This window comes from Cucumis sativus, chromosome 3, assembly GCF_000004075.3.
Source record: "Cucumis sativus cultivar 9930 chromosome 3, Cucumber_9930_V3, whole genome shotgun sequence".
Taxonomy (NCBI): domain Eukaryota; kingdom Viridiplantae; phylum Streptophyta; class Magnoliopsida; order Cucurbitales; family Cucurbitaceae; genus Cucumis; species Cucumis sativus.
In genome coordinates, this window is record NC_026657.2 from 1,153,718 (window position 1) to 1,173,186 (window position 19,469).

Below are 19,469 nucleotides of genomic sequence, written 5' to 3' on the forward strand. Positions count from 1 at the left end.
GTAGACGCACCTCTCAAAGTTTATTAGATTCTTTGTTGCAATTCTTTCTTTGAAAAATATATAACTCTAAAATTGCTATCTATTACCAGAATTGCAATTACTCTTCACATTTATTTAACGAAATCTTAGTTCACATACTCTAAAAAACTTTTAGCATTTTCGTTTGCAAAAAAAAAAAGAAAAAGAAAAGACTGTTTTTGTCCAAAAACATTGTTATCTTTCTAACATGAAAACGATTATATCATAATAAATATTAGCTTGAAAGTAAACAAATTAAAAGGTAAGTTCAAGGGCTTACTAATAATAATTGAAAATTGTCAACACGAGCTTATCTGTTTGTTTTTTTATAGGAGATTTTGAGTTCAAATTCCTTCCTCAAGAAGCAAAGGAAGAAAAAAACAGTTATTGAAAATTGTAAATATAGTATATTTTTAATTGATTTTGATTGGTTTACTAGTTTTAGTAATTGGCCTATTAATTTTCAAACATACCACTGTATAATTGCTACATTTGCTGAAAACACATCAAGTGACCATGCATTAATGTCCAAAATCTATCATATTTTAGATTTAAGTTTGAACATTAAAAATATATAGTTTTCTTTAAATCTTCCCAATATGTGAAGATCTCAACTTCTCTACCATGACGTAGCAAAAAGATCAAAAACAAAAATTTCTAAGCACTTTCCAGAAAGCTTGTCCGACACTAAACAAATTAGCAATGCTTGTCCGACACTAAACAAATTAGCAGGACTTTTAGAATTTTTAGTAAAAAGACTCATCAATCATTATAAGAACGCTCTCTTGAACAATATTTCATGGTATCCAAAGTGAATGAACACATGCAAAGGCAAAATGTACTAAAAATAACATTTGCTATAATCAACCATTAGTACGATGCTAACAATTAACTGGGAATCAACATCCTGTTCGAAAAGCTCTTAAAACGGATTGGCACCAACCGAAATTGATATTATTGCCTCCAAAGTAACAAAACCCTGTAATATCAATAACTTTCAATTCCATCTCTTTCAATCCAAGAGGCTGAGAGAATCTAAAATTCATCTGAAGACAATATGATAACCGTCAACATCATTGCTTATAGTATTTACAGACCTTACCGCAATATTCTAGCCAAATAGCTTCGTAAAGTGGACAAAAGATATGAAAGAGGGTGTTAATCCATCAAAAGTCTTTTCTCCACGACCATTGAAGGGCAACCTGTAGAAGGAAGTTGAGAAACCATCGCTAAAATATGGATAAAGGTAAGAAAAAGTTGGATATTGTAAGAATGGACATCTGACTATGTGTAGAAATAAGCAGCTAAAAAGGAGGTATTTGAAGAGCACGATCTTATTATTATGAATACAGAAGTTAAAAGTGAATTCATCATTTCCAATTTACCTTAATCGGTCATTTGAAACTAATTTACATTTGACGATCAAGTTCAAACCCTTTTAATTTCTGAAGTGAGAAGGCCCATCTGTTCTGTAAGTTTATCCACATGTTTAGATTTGTCCCATGCATTTTCTGCCAGTTGCATATCGTTTGTCTTTGGTAACCCTCCTCCAACCAGAAAATCAACCTCATCATCCTGACATGGACTTTGCACAAGCAAATCATCCCAAAAGTTGGAATTATCTAGCAAGGCATCGATGTCAGCATCAGGGGACATGTTATCAATATCTATAGGAATAGTTCCGTTGGCATCCAAAAAATTCGGACTTATAAATGCACCATTTCCTGCCTCAGGCACCCTATAATCCACTTCAGGAACATCAAGAATGTTCTCAGACACCATTTCAGATAAATGGGAAAGCTCAGGCATTATTACATCTGTCTCAGAAACTGATAAGGAAGAAGCTTCTCGTGCCCCTGGACCCCGCACGGCGTTAAGAGCAAAGGGAGAAGCTGAAATGTTGTCAGAATTTGTAGCTTGAGGTGACGATTGGATTTCTGATTTGGTTGTTGAGGGGCCATGAGGAACACCAGAAGCAACTGAATTAAAAGATGAGGTTGGAGGTACCTCTTGAAGAGTCACGCCTGATACAGAACTGGAAGAGTTCCCATTGTCCATTGCTGCACACTGCGATTGCAAACCATCACGAATTAGAAAATTGTCGGTATTGTGGTTCGATGGTTCCAAATGTGAAGTATCCACTTTCATTATCTGCCTCAGCATTGTTTTTGCTGCCTCATTCATGAGAGGTTGATACTTCACAATTTGCCCATCTGGAACAGGAGAATGATCAGACTCGGCAATTCCATCCTGCTTTAGCCTTCGCTTTTTATTAGCCTCACTTATGCGTCTAGTACTTTCATTTTGCTGCTGCACAAACTGAGCCAAAAAGCCAGGGCTCTGCACAGCCTTGGCAAGGAATGACATCATCTGCTGTTGTCGCTGCTCCATCCCCTGTAGACGCTGTACCATAGTTTGCAGCTGGTTGTCAGTAGTCTGTTGCTGCTGCCTCAGTCTCACAAGTTCCTGCATGAGTACATTTTTGTCTCTTTTAAGCCTCTCAACCTCTTCCTCCAAACCAAACTTACCAACTTCCACACAAGCTCCAACTGAGGAACTTTGTCCGTGAGACTGCTGTGGTTGTTGCTGACTTTGCCCATGGACAGGTTTTCGCCGGGTAATACTCTTAAGCAGATGTTTCTGACCTCTTAAGAAGCCTTCGTTAGCAAATTCCCAACGGTCTGGATCAACTTTCCTGAATCCCTGGTTAAACAATATAAACAACCAAGTACATTGGAGGAATCAAACTGGAAACGTGTGGGTAAGCAAAAAGAATGAACATTAAAGGAAAACAGATAACTGGACACGTATTTACACAGAAAGGAACTGCAACTATGAGTGCTCTTATTTAATACTTTCTCTGTGAAGTTGCTCTACAATTTCATCGAGGGAGATGCTACACTTCCTACTACCCTTGATGGGTTTATTTGGAAAGCCAAACACAGCAAAATGTTTCCTCTTGGTCTATTATGTAAGCATACTTAGAAATAAAGCACCAAAATTAATGAAACGTCGCCATCTGCTGTGGAACTTTTAACGTTTTTAGGGTCTTCCATCTTCATGGGGAAATGATCCAAGAGGTAGTTTAAGTTTGCTTATAGGAGGTATACAATTTGAGAGAACAAACTACGAAATTATAGAAGGAAAACGTGGCTCATGCTCTCTTCTAGGAGACTTGGTTGATGACAAGGGAAAATCTTGCAAAATTCCTAGTCAGGAGCTGGAATTTGGTGTTTTTTTTATCTTTCCTCTTCTTTGAGTTATCTTTCCATTTCTTTTCGTAGTTGCAGTGTAGCACCATGACCAATGTAGCTATCAATGAGATCCAGTTTCCCTTTATTTCTTTATTTTTAAAAAAGAAAACTTAAGTATTTCACCATGTGGAAGAAGAACCTAATATTTAAGAAACTTTCCATCCTTAAATGAAATTCCCTATTATGCTAGGAAAAGCCCATTTAATATCACCAGATAACTGAACATATATTTACACTACAGGAACTGGAGCGTCAACTTCTACACTTGATATTTAGGAGAAATTTTAAAAAGGCCACCAAATTAGCCTGAGCAAAAGAAGACATATAGTAATAAAATTAAAGTTGAAAAAACATAGTAAATATAGAACTCGTACCAATGTGAGGAAAAGTAAGAATAGACTCCCCATCATCCTTTGTATCTTTAGGCTGACCTTACACTTCCTAGCATCCTTTGTATCTTAGGTTGACCTTAAAGAATATGGTAGCTACAAAACTCTTACAGAACTTTTATCTATCCAAATCTCCCATACCCTTGCTTAACGCATATTCCTCGAGTGATTTACATTTTCTTGCGAATTTTTACTGCACAGAATCTAAAACTGAGCTCTGCTACTCTTCAAATAATTTGTTTGAAAGATCAAGTTAAATTAATAATAAATTACTGGATAACCAAGGAGACTCCTAGCCAAACACTTGAAGCAAAAGGAAAATAAAAGAGAAAATGGAATCCATCTTCATAAAATAATTGCTCATAGGATTCCAAGGGGATGCTTCGAAGATAGTCAATAAGAGACAGATGAACAGTCGGGATGACAGTCCGTTCTTCCACATATGAGTTGAAGGGATATCTTCTTAATAACATATCCACCCTCTCTCTCCTTGAACTTCGAAATCTTTATTAAGGAAACATCTTGAAGTGACCATCCGAGGAAAGAAGAGATGAGAGAACGATTGTCTTCACTGGCATTTTCTACATTTTGATTGAACCACCACTCAACAGCTATCCAAGAACTTCAAACACTCATAAGGTTATTATACTCCACTTACTCCACCCCTTAAATAAGCCCCATTTAGCTCACTATCATCATAAGGAATAAAAGCCGAGTTTTACTAAGACCCCTGTTTTTAAAACTTCATACCAACTAACACAATTTCTGCCACTACCATTGGTTACTTCGTCCATCCCAATGGAAACGTTCCCCTATTCTGTTTCAGCATCTAACTACCTTAGAAAGTAATTTGATCAGAGATAACTGTTACAATGGGACATTAGAAGGTACAAATTGAACAAGAGTCGATCTGCCTCCATTCCCTATAGAAGTAAAACTTTATCGAAAACATAATCCTTTCATCGATGGGATGAAAGTACATATACGATAAAACCCATCCAGTGTGTTACAAAAAAAACTATCCCAATGGGTAGAAGCAAACTTCCGCCCGTGCATAGTAATTAGAGTTCTTCTGCTTGGCCTTATTTTCCATGAATGATTAAGTTTGAGCTATTTGTAATATTTTCTCTTACCTTTGATGCATTTCTTGTTTTCATTGTTTCCAATGGAAGTCTTGTTTCCATTTCTAGAAAAAAAATGACCAAAGACAACTGCTGTATTTCCCATGTACTAAAACTAAGGGCGGAACGGTCATCCACACAACAGTAACAAATCAATGAAGCCTATTACAAAACTATCAAAAGAATGACGGACTGCCCAAGAATAGTGACCCCTACATTGACACATGCAAGTATATTATGCGAATTCACCAGCACTCGGAATTCTCAAACCCACAAATTCTACCAAAAGCCCATGCTTCTAATATACAGCTCTTGATGTACCTAGAGTCTAAAATCATCTCAAAAACCCTAGAGAAAACACCCACCCTAAACATTAAATTATTTTACAAAGAAGACCACACATTCAAGACGACAAAACAAACGCACCTTAAAAAAAAGCAACCTAAAACATAAAACGCAGACTACCAATTCCATCCCACGAATTCAATCGATTCCTAGCATCCACCGTTTTAACGAAACATCAACCCGATGGCCATTAACCATAATTAATTTCAATCTTAATCTCATTAGCACTCCATCAAACACTAACAATTTGCAAAGATCAAACTAAATCAAATAATTCTTAATTCAACATAAAACTTCAAAATATGGAATAAAAGTAAGCAGAATATCATACATAAGTGTTGAGCTGCCTGACGAAACTGGAGAAGTTATTATGCTTGAAGTATTTGGGCAAAAGATCCCTAGCGAACTCAGGCGGATTCCAAACCACAAAACTATTATTGGTAGGGCTCCAGGACACAACCGCATCGGTAGCCGGGTCATCCACCATATCATATGTCTTACTCAGAAACGGTGGAGGCGCGCTAGAATTAGTAATAGGAGCCGGAACCGTCGGATGAGAGTTTCCACTCCCGGAAGCCAATCCAGAATCACAGCCATTAGCAGTCCCGTCCATCTCAGGGTCAAGAAACACAAGAACAAAAAGAAATAACAAACAATTGAAACAGAAAATAGAGAATCAGAAAATTAGGGTTTGGAAATGTGAGAAACGGAGAAATCCCATGTTCAGGAGGTAAAAGGGGTTCGAATTGAAGATGAAATGAGAAGAATATGAGGGTTTTGGAGGTGAAGAATGAAGAAGAAATGGCGGATGAGAGATTGAAGGAGGATTTTACAGAGAGACTGAAAATGAGAGTGGTCGTACGGACTAGACACCGAAACGAAGACGAAGCTGACCGACTTGCCCTAAATGGAAATCCAAACTATTAAACGACGCCGTCTTGAAAAATGTTGACCTCCGACGACGTCGTGTCATTGTTTTGACCATCCATTCTTATTTTGAGGCGATGCTTAATACTCAAAATTATATACGCATACGTTTTTGTTTCCTAGAAGTAAATAAATAACCAGAGGAGTAGAGTGTTACCGTAATTACTTAAATTAGAAGAGTGTTAAAAAAAACACAGAGTAATCGAAGACAAAACAAAAAATTATCATACTTCATGATTAATTGATTGAAAATAGTTCAAAATAAAATGAGTTTTGTATAACCACTGAGCCCAAAATATTTATTTAAACATGAGTTTTGAATACATTAGGTTACAAACTCATCCATCTACTCATCACTAAACACTAAACACTCCTTAGAGCAATCACCCTACCCAACAATTGGAATTGTTTTACATAAAAACCAAAATAAATTAGTACTTTAGTGTATTTCGTCCATTATTGGGCTTTCGGCCCACGATCAATATGGGCCTAAGTTTTGAGATTAGACCCCACTGATGAAACTAAACATTGGGCCTAACACGGATCAATTTTTGTCAAATTGAGCCCAATTATGATTAGCTATGTTTCTGGACATTTTTCTTCTTTTTATTTTTATTTTTTGAAAATGACGAATATTCATATTTTTTAAAAACGTAATCAATTTAGTCATGAAAATAATTTAAACACTTTGTCAATTTTTTTTTTTTAAAAAAAAAAATTTCTAATCTTAAAAGTTAAAACTATTTCATTGCTTAATTTTAAAGTGCTTTATTTTAAAGGGCTTTGTTATGACCTACTAAACCTAATGTATTAAATTAAGAAGTCAAATTTGTCTCACATATTAATGAATTAAAGAAATGCGTTACAATTTTAAAATGTCTTAGAGAATATAAATGATAACAAATTAAATAAATAACTATTTAGAAAAATTAAAATTCTTACATACTCCTACTATTCAAATGGTTTGGTAGTTGGGTTTTCTTTTTTTCTTAATTAATTTGATTGATAAGTTGGACCAAGATTCCTACATCATTAATAGAAACTTGCAATTTGATGTTAGAACTTAAGATGTTGCCACTTTTGTCTTTATTAAGAGTTGGGTTTTTATTTAATGTTTAATTTGATGTATCAATTTAAATCCATCATATTCATGGGCCCAACATATTTTCTTTATATCTTTTTTCTTGCTCTTCAAGATTTCCAAACTTTGGTTACATATATTTTAATAATCAATTATTGAGGGTAAGAACAAAATTTAAATTACTTTCTATGTTATACTCTAACTAGGAGATGTTTCTATCATTAGTGAGAATTTAAAGAAAAAATCAAGCATAATGGTCTGTTTATTTATATATCGATTGAATTAGGAATGGAGTAGATAAATCTCATGAATGTTATTGTTTGTGGTATGATGTAAGAAGCTTTAACTCTACTACATGTTTTTAAAAGGTTTAAATTATCTCATTCTATTTTGGTTTCTAAATATTTAAAAGTGTTTGTTTTAGTTTTTGAATTTTTAAAGTGAGATGCCTAAATAAGATAATTAGTTATAATAATTTAGAGATTTTGATTTTTAGTTAAAGATTTCATGGTAAACTGATGTTTTAGCGCATAACTTCATAAGTCAGTGTCTTTTTTATTTTGATCATTCCCATACGCACCATAAAGCACTCTCCACATAGTTACACTTATTTTATATTGAATGTTGATATGATGTTTCCATCACTTGTATTAATTTAATTAGTGGGAACACCACAATTATTAAATCACACGCTTACCACAATATGAAGTGACAAAAAGGAAAACAATGTCACCACAAGAGGGAACTTCTTAATTATGTATATAAATGGTAGGTGAATTAATATATATATACATAAAGATCGTGATATTTAAACTTATAGTCTCTTAGTCTTAGTTGATGATAATGTAGGAAAAAACTTCACTACCGTAGAAAAATACAAGAGAATTTCCAAACTTCGAAAATAACCACAACCTACTAGAAAGAAATTTGTTACAATAATCACATAAAATAATTTTTTTCAGGTCTCAATTACAAAACTATAATCTTCAAACCCCATTAATGTCACTCTTAAACGAGAATTCAAAATAAAATTTAACTAGAGTTAGCACACTTGAGCTTAAAGTATTCTTAATGAGATAATATTATAGTGTTTGGAGTTCATCACTTTCTTGAACTTTTTTAACGTGTAGGACAAAACGCACTTCTAATATTTTGCTAAACCTCAACGAATATATTTACACCCAGATATAGTTAAACTATGTACTATTGGTAAAATTACATAGCTCGTACTCCTCTAGTTATTATCCAATTATATCACATGGACCTATATAGAGCAATAAATGTGTTTTCTTATGGTTCATGTTACCAACATAATAGTGTAGCCTTTTTTATTTTGATCTCTTAGCCTATATTTAGACGCATGTGACTCAAATTGAGAAACATTTATGTTTATGACTTATTCACATGTATGTGAGTAACTACAACGAAGCAGTGAAAAAAAATGTTGTAGCATCAAGCTGTGAGTTAAAAAAATTAATGTAGCTCATTGTGAAAAAAACTCAGATGTATAGAAAAAGTGTGTAAAAGAAAGTTTTTGATTCGATGTCATTCAATCAAACATATGCTTAAGAAAATTGGTTGACCTAATCACACATAAAGGTTCAAATTTCAACCTTATTCTTTCTCCAATAAGCTATTGGCCATACATTGATTTATTCTTAATATATAGTTGAAATATGCCAACTATAAATCAATGGAAGTTTGAGTGACATTTGACTATAGATCAAATTCCATCTATACAAAATAAAAATAATAAACCCATTTTGTAATTATTTTATTTAAATACTAACTCAAATTAATAAAAGCTTAACTAATTTTAAAAAAATAGATCAGCACAGCAGTAAATTCTTATGTATATATATGTGTATGTATGTGTTTAATAAAAAGTCATATAATTTTTTTATATGGTTGAATTGAGTTAAAATGTACCAAATTTGTTGTTTACAAAGAAAAAAAGTAATATTAGTTTCAACCATAAGTTTAATTTTGAAACTTAGTATAAATCTATTAAAATTTAAAGAAACATTTTAAAATATAATATAATAATTTAAAATATTTATAAAATATAAAATTTCGTAGACGTCGATAAAATATCTATCCACAATTTTATCCTTTACAATAAATTTTTAAATCTAAAATAGTTTACTTTGGGTGTCATTTCAACGATGTTTTCTAGAAGTTTATATTACGTAGTGATTAGACTCAAAACTAAGTTAGCCCTTGATCAAAGTTCGAAAATTTGGCCAAGCTAACCAAGTCCAAGTCCATACATAGTCTAAATAACTCTACAAATAGAAGAAGTAGACTTTAATTTAAAAGACTCGTAATAAAGAGATCGATTGAGCCCTTATCGTTCACAAGAATCACAGGCAAGAAAAGTTCATTTCGTTTAGAGTAGAAAATTCCATTTCCTTTAAAGTATTGAAAGACTAAAACACTGCCATAAATAGATCATCTTTGCACCATCTACAAAATGAATATTCATCTCTTATTTGAGAATAAGCTTACAAATGAGTTCTTATACATCATATAACACCTACTATACAATCAATAAAATAATAATTTTTTCTTTGTTGGAATCTCCATAAATAACCTCCAAAACTATATATATATATATATATGTGTGTGTGTTTACTTTTTGTTAAGAACAGGTTAATTAAAGTAGTAATAATGTAGCCTAATGTATACTATTATAAAATATGAGGATGGTTAACAAATAATATAAGAAAATGAATACAAAATAGGTGAAATAAAGAATATAAGCTAAAAAGTAGTAGAGAAATATTATATGTTTGTGGTTTTTGGGGAAACCGTTTTGAATCATAGATTAGAAGCAACATTAATAATTTAATGTAACACGAATTTCTATAATGTTGATAGACTTGAATAAGATAAAATAATAATAATTCACAGCCTTTGGGTGGTCTCCCACGTGCCCATCCACATTGAACTTCGAGCTCCAGTTTATTGGAACTATTTGATTCATATTTTTCCTTTTTCTTTTTTAGTGAAAATAATGAAACAAAACGATAAACAATAATTTAAATTACCAAATTAATACAAATATTTGCAAAATATATTGAGAAATATATCAATGTCATCAACTTCTATTAGTAATGTAATTTAAAACTCTGTGATATTACGTGAATATTTTCTTTTTCTTTATACGTATTTGTTTAAATAATGTTTTTGCTAAGTTAATTTTGATACGTGTGTTTTCTAAATGTTGGTACACGAGTTTCTTTTATTTTTTATGACAATAGGTAGAGTAGGAATCCACAGTATGTGATCTCGAAATCAGTAATTCAAAGTTTTTATCAACTCAATTATGATCCTTTTAACTATTTTAACTCATATTTTAATCTTTACCTTATGTACATTTTAAAAATAATCATAGAATAGAATAAAATAGTCATATTTTTTAAATTATATTAAAAAATGAAGGGGTTTTTCAGAAATAATAAACAAAAATACAAACTATTTATTATAGAAAAAAACTTAACAAAATATTTATCAACCATAGCAAATGATATCATTGTATTAGTTATTATTATTATTATTGGGTATAAAAACTATATTTAAACCCTAAACCGAGGGGTGAAAAGGTAATTTTGAAGAAGTAAAACGAAGAAAACAAATTGCATGCTGTTGAAGACAGATGGCGTCGTAGTGGAGAAACGTGGCATTTAAAAATGTTTGCTGATCGTTGATTGCGTGGACCCGAGTCGTACTAGCCTACGCCCCCATCATTAGCCACGTGGCTTTCTAATTTAACCAACGCACTATTTAAAATACGTACGAAACTCAAATGATTAATCCATTGACGGTTCTAATCTCACGCGACCATTTGGAGGCTGTAACTCACCGCATTTACACGAATATTTAAAATCTTTTTCTTTTTTCCAAAATTGCCTAAAGAAAGTCAAATCACATTTTCAACCAAGAAAACGTCAACATATGAAATATTTATAGCACTTTTTTTATATTGCAATAGACATATCAAAGAATATATGATCTTTTTCATAGTATAATTATAATTTAGAAAATACAGTGATTTATTTATTTTTTATAAAGTTTTAAGAAAAATTAGTAGCATATAGATGGTGTTTAGACAAGACCTCGATTTTTATTCATGTAACAAACATTTTAAAAGTGTTGAAAGATCTTTAATTTTGTATATTATTATCAAATAGTTAACTTTACATAGGTACCATAAATGGATGAAAAGAAAGGGAAGGTAAGATTAAAAAACCAATAATTGGGATAAACTTTAATTATTTAACACAAACATTGTGAAGCAAGATTATATAATAAATTATAGATTAAGATGGCACAAGACATCATTGAAATAATGATGACTTCAAGAACCCACTAAAACTATTGTTTAAGAAAATGGATGATGTCATGTAAGTAATTGCCATTTTCAAGTACTAAAAGAAAAGAAAAAGTTATTTTTAAACTAATTAAAATAAGGAAAAACAAACATTATATATATATAATATATGTTTAAATGAATTCAAATAGAGCAAGCATGGGCATTGATGATAAACATAAAAATTTAATTTTGTTGCCTAAGTGATTGCAATATTAATATTCCATTAGAGCGTGTAGAACACGCGCTGATAGAATACCAATTCATTGTTGTGTTTTCTTTTAGTTCACCAATGAATGTTGGGTTTGATGGAGATCTTAAGTGCTAAATTTGTTGATTTAAGAAACCCTAATTGAGGTTAATATTGAATTTGACTCCTCTTTGTAAAAACAAAAGTAATGGAGAGAGTTGAGACATTAATAAATCATACGTGAACCAAAACACTAGAGATATATTTGAACAATGAAATAGTGTTTTTTGCTTAGGATAATTATTCATTTTGAGTTATATCGTTTATATATGGGTTTGATTTTGACTGAAAATATTGTTTTGTTTCTCACTTCAAGTAGTTACAATTATGTTTAAACAAGGTAAAAGATCACGTATATTACAAAGTAATATTTTGAGTTTAATAAATTCATTACCTATTAGTTATTTTTAAAAAAAGAACAATGAATTCATTGGACATCTGAAAATTGTATTTTATATGTTGTGAGATATTAAATTTCAATCTCGTGTCAAATAATACTAAAATTTTAATAGTCAAATAGTGTACTCATGACTTTTGAAAATTACAAAAGATGTCAATAACATTTTATGGAGTACACAATATTTACAAGGTGTAGTTTCGTTTAACGTAAGGAAACATCGAAAAAGCAACAAGGATTTTTGAGATTTAACCCTGTTTTTTCAATACGAACTACTCAACTACTCGAATCATTAGTTAGCTTAAAAAAGTGAATTGATTTTTAAGCTTAAAAAGTAAAATAATTTATTTAGTTAATAAAAATCAAACTAATGATTGTATTCATTCAAATTTTAAACTTATATAATTCTATTTTCATACATCACTATACCATACTTTGTTTTAAAATTCGAGTTAGTTGTCTAGATTTAATTAAAAGAAAAATAGTACAATTATTAATTAAAAATTTTAATAAATACAACTTTCAAAATTTTACTTTTACATCATTTTCTATTTATTTAAATATCTATATAAATCCATCAACGTAATATAGACCTTATACTTATCAGAAGTAATAGTTCACATTTAGATTATGAGATAATTAATGTTATTTCATAGATTTAGACGTGTGATGGTTGTGAGCAGATGATTGATCATAGTTGTTTATGAGCGTAAGGAGGATAAGTTATGGCATACTTGGTGACCTTGAGAATGATTGAAAACCTCGTATTTAATAATGTTTAAGTGGAGCTGGACGCATTAAAAAAGTTGTTAATTTTTTTATTTCATATTCTTTTTCTTCAATATTTTGGTTTAGGGTTTATGGTTTCGCTCTTCAAAGTGTTCGTCCAAAGTGTTCGTCTTTTAGTGCAAGATCAAATATTGTAAGTCTCAATTAAGTTATAAGAGGGTGACTCACAAATTGGCTAACCACCATAGTTCCTTCGGCATATCCATTCTTGTTGGGTCGAAGATGGTGAACCAATAATGCTTTCTTCGGTTTAATATAATAGATTTTTCTATCACATTTTTGTTAGAATAATGAAAATTTATATTAAATAGCTGATAATATAAAATATTAATCACAAATGTATTAATTAAAATTTAATGAGTTGAAATGATATATTTATATTTAATAACTAGTAGTAATGATTATTTAAATTAATTATATTGTTCACCTCGTAAAGTATAAATTAAATACTAGCCATATATAGACACTGTTAAGAAACAATGTTACATTGAAGTTAATTAAACAAACCTCGATTCCTGCAATCCTAAGCACCATCAATACTACATGCAACCGGAGACAAGTATTAAAGGAATGATATCACAAGTGAAATTACATCGACCTCTCAAGTTAAAGAATATATAAGCCTCTAAATGAGAGCTATAATCTTACTTATGTATGTTTAGCGGAACTATATATTTTATATACACTAACTTAAACATCAAAGTGGGGTAAGTTCAATATTACACCAATATAAATATCTTTCACACATATCATTTTAAAGATCGAAACTATATAAGAAAAAGCATAAAAGGTCAAACACATAAAAGACTCGTCCAGACAGGCAAGAACACAATTTAGATTCGACATGAATAATTACCGGCAGCTAAGAAGACTTGAAATTTTGTAAAAATACTTTTTAAAATTAAAGCTTAAAGTTGATATAATTTTAGAAAGAAAATCTGCAATGGAACTGATATGAAAACCTTTGAAAGACTAAAAGGAAGAATGGAAATGAAAGCGTTGAAAAAGCAATAAAATATAGAGCAAGACCGAAGCTGAAATTGTGGTTTCCAAGTGTATTATTTTTTTTTACTCACTCTCTCTCTCACTCGCGTGTAAGAAATAAGAATCTATCACCTCACTCTCCACATGTGGAATCAAATTCTTTGTACCGAGACCCATCATCCTTCATTCTTCTTCACTGCAACAACACAAACAAGAAAAGAAAAAGGAAAAGCAAAAAAATAAAAGAAAAAAAGAAATTCACAGTGAAGATCTTCCATTGTTGAGCTCTGAAAGTGGTAAAAAAGCAAACCCAAAAAAAGTTCTTCATAACCCATTGTCGTCTAAATCAAACGAGTTGAAGAGCAAAGGAATCTCCCTCTTTTCAATGGTGGGTTTTCTCTTCTTCTCCACTATAAAGTTTCTTTCCCTTTCTCCCTCTCTAAATTCAACCATCTGGGTTTTTTTCATCTCTCTTTCTTCTGTTCTGTTTCAGCTCAGTCAGGTGATTTTTTGCCCCATTTGAACTTGTTTCGCCTCTTGGATCAATTTCACTGCATAATTATAACTACCCATTTTCGGATTTCGGGTTGGAGGTAATAATAATCAATTATTGCTAGCTTTTCTTTGGTCAGGTTTAGCTGATGGGGTGTTTCCAAAATTAGTTCGAAGTCATTTATCATGTCGGGAATTTTGTTTTGGATATTTTTTATATATATTTTTTTGTTAGACTAGATCTTTGTTGTCTATAAAGCTGGAAGAGAGATGTGTATATTTGATTGAATCTGTTGGCTTATTTTGGTTCTGCTTGTTGTGTAGGTTTGAAGCAGCTTGATCTTTTGTCTCTGTAGTTTTTGTCGCTGTTGCTGTTTATTTGAGAGGTGTGTTATAGGAGATCTTATTATGGTTTCGAGGTCTTATTCTAACTTGTTAGAGCTTGCTTCTGGTGGTTGTTCCCCAACTTTTGGCCTTGGCCGAGAGAGGAAGAGGCTTCCTAGAGTGGCCACTGTGGCTGGTGTCTTGTCTGAGCTTGATGATGATAGCTGTAACAGCACTGGCTCGGATGCCCCTTCGTCGGTGTCACAAGACCGGATGATCATTGTTGGAAATCAGCTCCCTATTCGAGCGAATCGAGACGAGAATGGAGACTGGGAGTTTAGTATGGATGAGGATTCACTTCTTTTACAGCTTAAAGATGGGCTCGGAGAAGATGTGGAAGTGATTTATATTGGTTGTCTTAGAGAGGAGGTTGATCCAAGGGAGCAAGACGATGTTGCACAAACTCTTTTGGACCGATTCAAGTGCGTCCCGACGTTCCTTCCTCCGGAGCTTTTTAGTAAATTTTATCATGGATTCTGCAAGCAACATTTATGGCCACTGTTTCACTATATGCTTCCTCTGTCCCCGGATCTTGGTGGCCGATTTGATCGGTCTCTTTGGCAAGCGTATCTTTCAGTGAATAAGATATTTGCAGATAAAGTTATGGAAGTGATCAGTCCTGATGATGACTTTGTTTGGGTTCATGATTACCATTTGATGGTTTTGCCAACATTTTTGAGGAAGAGGTTTAACAGAGTGAAACTTGGATTCTTCCTACACAGTCCATTTCCTTCATCTGAGATTTATCGAACACTTCCCGTTAGAGATGAACTTCTTCGGGCACTATTGAACTCTGATCTTATTGGCTTCCATACGTTTGATTATGCTAGGCATTTTTTGTCTTGCTGCAGCAGAATGCTTGGTCTGTCTTACCAATCTAAGCGAGGTTACATCGGGCTTGAATACTATGGTCGTACCGTGAGTATTAAGATTCTTCCTGTTGGTATTCATATAGGCCAACTCCAAAATGTTTTGAATCTCCCTGAGACTGTATCTAAAGTCGCAGAACTGCAAGACCGGTTCAAGGGTCAAACTGTTTTGCTTGGGGTTGATGATATGGACATTTTTAAGGGGATCAGCTTGAAACTTTTGGCATTTGAACAATTGCTCCGACAACACCCTGAGAGATGGGGTAAAGCTGTGTTAGTACAGATTGCGAACCCTGCAAGAGGCAGAGGCAAAGATGTACAGGAGGTTGTGGCTGAAACTACTGCAACAGTGGATAGAATCAACACAACATTCAGAAGGCCAGGATACGAGCCTGTTGTTTTGATAAACACTCCCTTGCAGTTTTACGAGCGAATCGCTTACTACGCAATTGCTGAGTGCTGCCTTGTTACTGCAGTGAGAGATGGGATGAATCTTATACCTTACGAATATATTATATGTCGACAAGGCAATGAGAAGCTTGACGATGTTCTTGGGCTAAATCCTTCAACTGCAAAGAAGAGCATGTTAGTCTTGTCTGAGTTTATTGGGTGTTCCCCTTCTCTCAGTGGAGCTATTCGGGTTAACCCATGGAATATTGAAGCTGTCACCGAAGCAATGGATTCTGCACTGGTAATCCCCGAGGCAGAAAAGCAATTGCGACATGAAAAGCATTATAGGTATGTTAGCACACATGATGTGGCATATTGGGCACGCAGCTTTCTGCAGGATCTGGGCAGGGCGTGTAGAGACCATTCAATGAGGAGGTGCTGGGGCATAGGTTTTGGCTTAGGATTTCGGGTTATTGCCCTGGATCCAGATTTTAGGAAGCTTTCAGTTGATCATATTGTTTCAGTGTATAAGAGAACAGGCCACCGAGCAATTTTGTTAGATTATGATGGTATCATGACGCTTCCTGGATCAATTAGCATGAATCCAACTTCAGAAGCCCTTGGAATCTTAAACAACTTGTGTAAAGATCCTAAAAATGTTGTGTTCCTTGTTAGTGGGAAGGACCGAAAAACTTTGACTGAATGGTTTTCACCATGCGAAAAGCTTGGACTAGCTGCAGAACATGGTTTTTATCTTAGGTAATATTGCTGTCGCTTAATCCTTATTTCTTCCAATTTGTTGTACTATAGATTCTCAATGGTGCTTTGATTTTACTATGTTGTTTATATGCCCTTATAATATTGCACAAAGTGGGAAGAGTGTAAAGTGAGAATCTTCTTTGCTATTGAACTGCTGTAATGTAAATTTTCATTGAGTTACTTGTAAAAGTTTCGGGTTGATCCAATCTTATCAGGTTTTGTGACTTTGATGACATATGTTTCAGGCCAAATCAAAATGCAGATTGGGAGACATGTGTAGCTGTGACCGATTTTGACTGGAAACAGATTGCAGAACCCGTTATGCAATTGTATACTGAGACAACTGATGGCTCTACAATTGAAACAAAAGAGAGTGCGCTTGTTTGGAACTATCTTTATGCGGATCCTGATTTCGGATCGTGCCAGGCCAAGGAACTTTTAGATCACCTTGAAAGTGTTCTAGCCAATGAACCCGTTTCTGTCAAGAGTGGCCAACACATTGTAGAAGTCAAACCTCAGGTTAGTCTTTTTATCATAAAAATTTCAATTTCATATCATAACTGAAAGAGAGGTTAACAATTTTTATGTATTGGGTTCCATGGCAACACCTGAATTTTATTGTTTATCAAAGCACAAAATGATGAAAAGTTAAAGGAGATAGCAAACGTGTTAAGTCAGGTAACTGGGAAATGTATCATCCAATTAAAAACTTGCTGATATTCAGAATTTGAGTTGTAGGCCAAAGAATGTTTGAGATCAAATCTTCTACGAGACTGATCTTATTTTGAGATTTCAAACCATTTGCATTCAATTATGAAACGGGAAGAATATACAAAATTGATGAGCTATGGGACGGGATTGTTTGATTCTGCAAGTTGTTGTTCGGGAAAAAAAAGAGAGAATGAGATTGTTTAATGGATGTAGAATTCTATGGAATGAGAAATTTGTTTCTTAGGCGTGATGGTTCTTTTCTGGTTTTTGTAACACAATGGCAGGGTGTAAACAAGGGCATTGTAGCAGAATATCTCTTGCAAACAATGAAGGAGAAGGGAATGCTTCCCGATTTCGTTCTGTGCATTGGAGACGACAGGTCAGATGAGGACATGTTCGAGGTGATAATGAATGCAAAAGCCAGCCTTTCCCCAGGTGCCGAAGTGTTCGGTTGCACCGTTGGCCAGAAACCGAGCAAGGCCAGGTATTACTTGGAAGACACACACGAAATCTTGAGAATGTTACAGGGTCTTACCCACGCGTCTGAGCACGCCACTAGAGCTGCTCCGCAGACGACGGCTCGTAGAGTGGTAATTGCAGAGAGTAAATAAGTAGGAATCTTGCCCAATTCTCTCCTCAAAACCTGAAAAGGCCTTTGTTATTGTTGTGTATATGAAGTTAGCTGTGTTCAAAAGTCTCTGTTTTTGGTGTTTGAGGGGCCTATGAAAGGATCAAATATTTTGATGTTTTTACTATTGGTGCAATTCTTCTGTCCATGGCCATTTGAGTTAGGAGAAAACTAAACATTTCTGCTGTTCTTGCATTAATGTATGTAGTTTTGACTGATATTGGGTGGAATTGTGTAATGCATTTCATCAGTTTCTACTCACCCATTTTGTTTATGAACCGAACGAAATACGATAAATTACATCTTTTAGTCCCTAAGGTTTGACATTTGTTTCATATCTTGGTTTTGGAATTGGACAGTTGAGTCGATGTAAATTTTATGGATCAAAGTGATTTTTCCTCGTTCTTTTTCTTGTTGTTGAACGAGATATTGATTGTTATTCGTTGGGTTACATGAATTCTCCATCCCAAATTGTTCTTCTAAAAATAAACTACTCATAGACAAACTTTTGTTAACTTTTTGTCTAAAAGAATAGAAAGAGGAGAGAAAATGCCCGGTAAATTTGGAATGATATAAAAATTGACACTTAACTTGTATCAGTCATATTTTTCGTTAGACGGCTAATTATCATATTTTTCCTTAGAAATTCGATAGTTGTCAACTACAGAAGTATAGTCTAATTGACACTAAATAATCTACCATTATGCAAATCTAGATTTTGTTGATTTTTCGATTTTGGCCCGTGATGGTGAAAAACTTGGCCTCGAACATATTTTCATTGTTTGAATCAGGTCTGAATAAATCTTAGATAATTGATATATTGAATTTGTTAAGAATTATTTTGTGAATTTTTAGTTGATTTCTTTAGTTAAAATTTGAAAAACCTAATACTAGTTTTTTTGGAAAACCTAAAGGGAACTCGGCAAGCAGGCCTAAATCAAATGCTTGAAATTAATGCCTTTCAACTTATATGATGAAGTTCTTTTACCTAAGAATTACAAAATGTGTGCTTGTATCTAGTTATAATATAGATAACAAATATTATCTATATTATACCTATGTTGTTAAAGTTTGTGTTTGGTGAATTTTGTACTATACAATAAAAATATCGATTCACTCTTTATATTAATTTTAAATTGATTTTAGATAGATATATGAAATGTAATTTATGTACATATATTTCAAATCAATAGCTAAACTTGGTTGATTGTATCAATTTAAATGATTTAAATTTATTGTATCAATTTAAATCTAAATTTTTAGAGATTTTATTAATTTAAATCTAAAATTAATTGTTATGTCAAATTAA

General features: G+C 32.9%; 2 protein-coding genes across 5 annotated transcripts; one reads left to right on the top strand and one right to left on the bottom strand.

Annotated features, from left to right (window-relative positions):
- Nucleotides 1-842: 842 nt before the first annotated feature.
- On the bottom strand, nt 843-6,046 carry LOC101207437 (heat stress transcription factor A-1d). Its single transcript, XM_004148700.3, has 3 exons — nt 5,459-6,046; nt 1,404-2,721; nt 843-1,220 (listed from the first exon to the last, which is right to left on the bottom strand). Exons 1-2 carry the CDS (start codon nt 5,738-5,740, stop codon nt 1,447-1,449), a joined length of 1,557 nt encoding a protein of 518 aa, XP_004148748.1. The 5' UTR covers nt 5,741-6,046; the 3' UTR covers nt 843-1,220; nt 1,404-1,446.
- Nucleotides 6,047-13,979: 7,933 nt separating this feature from the next.
- On the top strand, nt 13,980-18,495 carry LOC101207192 (alpha,alpha-trehalose-phosphate synthase [UDP-forming] 5). 4 transcript variants are annotated; one of them, XM_011652035.2, is made up of 5 exons: nt 13,993-14,315; nt 14,421-14,520; nt 14,744-16,821; nt 17,067-17,340; nt 17,817-18,495. In XM_011652035.2, exons 3-5 carry the CDS (start codon nt 14,828-14,830, stop codon nt 18,141-18,143), a joined length of 2,595 nt encoding a protein of 864 aa, XP_011650337.1. In that variant the 5' UTR covers nt 13,993-14,315; nt 14,421-14,520; nt 14,744-14,827; the 3' UTR covers nt 18,144-18,495. The 4 variants fall into 4 exon arrangements, with proteins under 4 accessions (XP_031738217.1, XP_004148747.1, XP_011650337.1 ...); XM_011652036.2 differs by having other exon boundaries at nt 14,426-14,520; XM_004148699.3 differs by lacking the exon at nt 14,421-14,520 and having other exon boundaries at nt 13,992-14,315.
- Nucleotides 18,496-19,469: the final 974 nt, after the last annotated feature.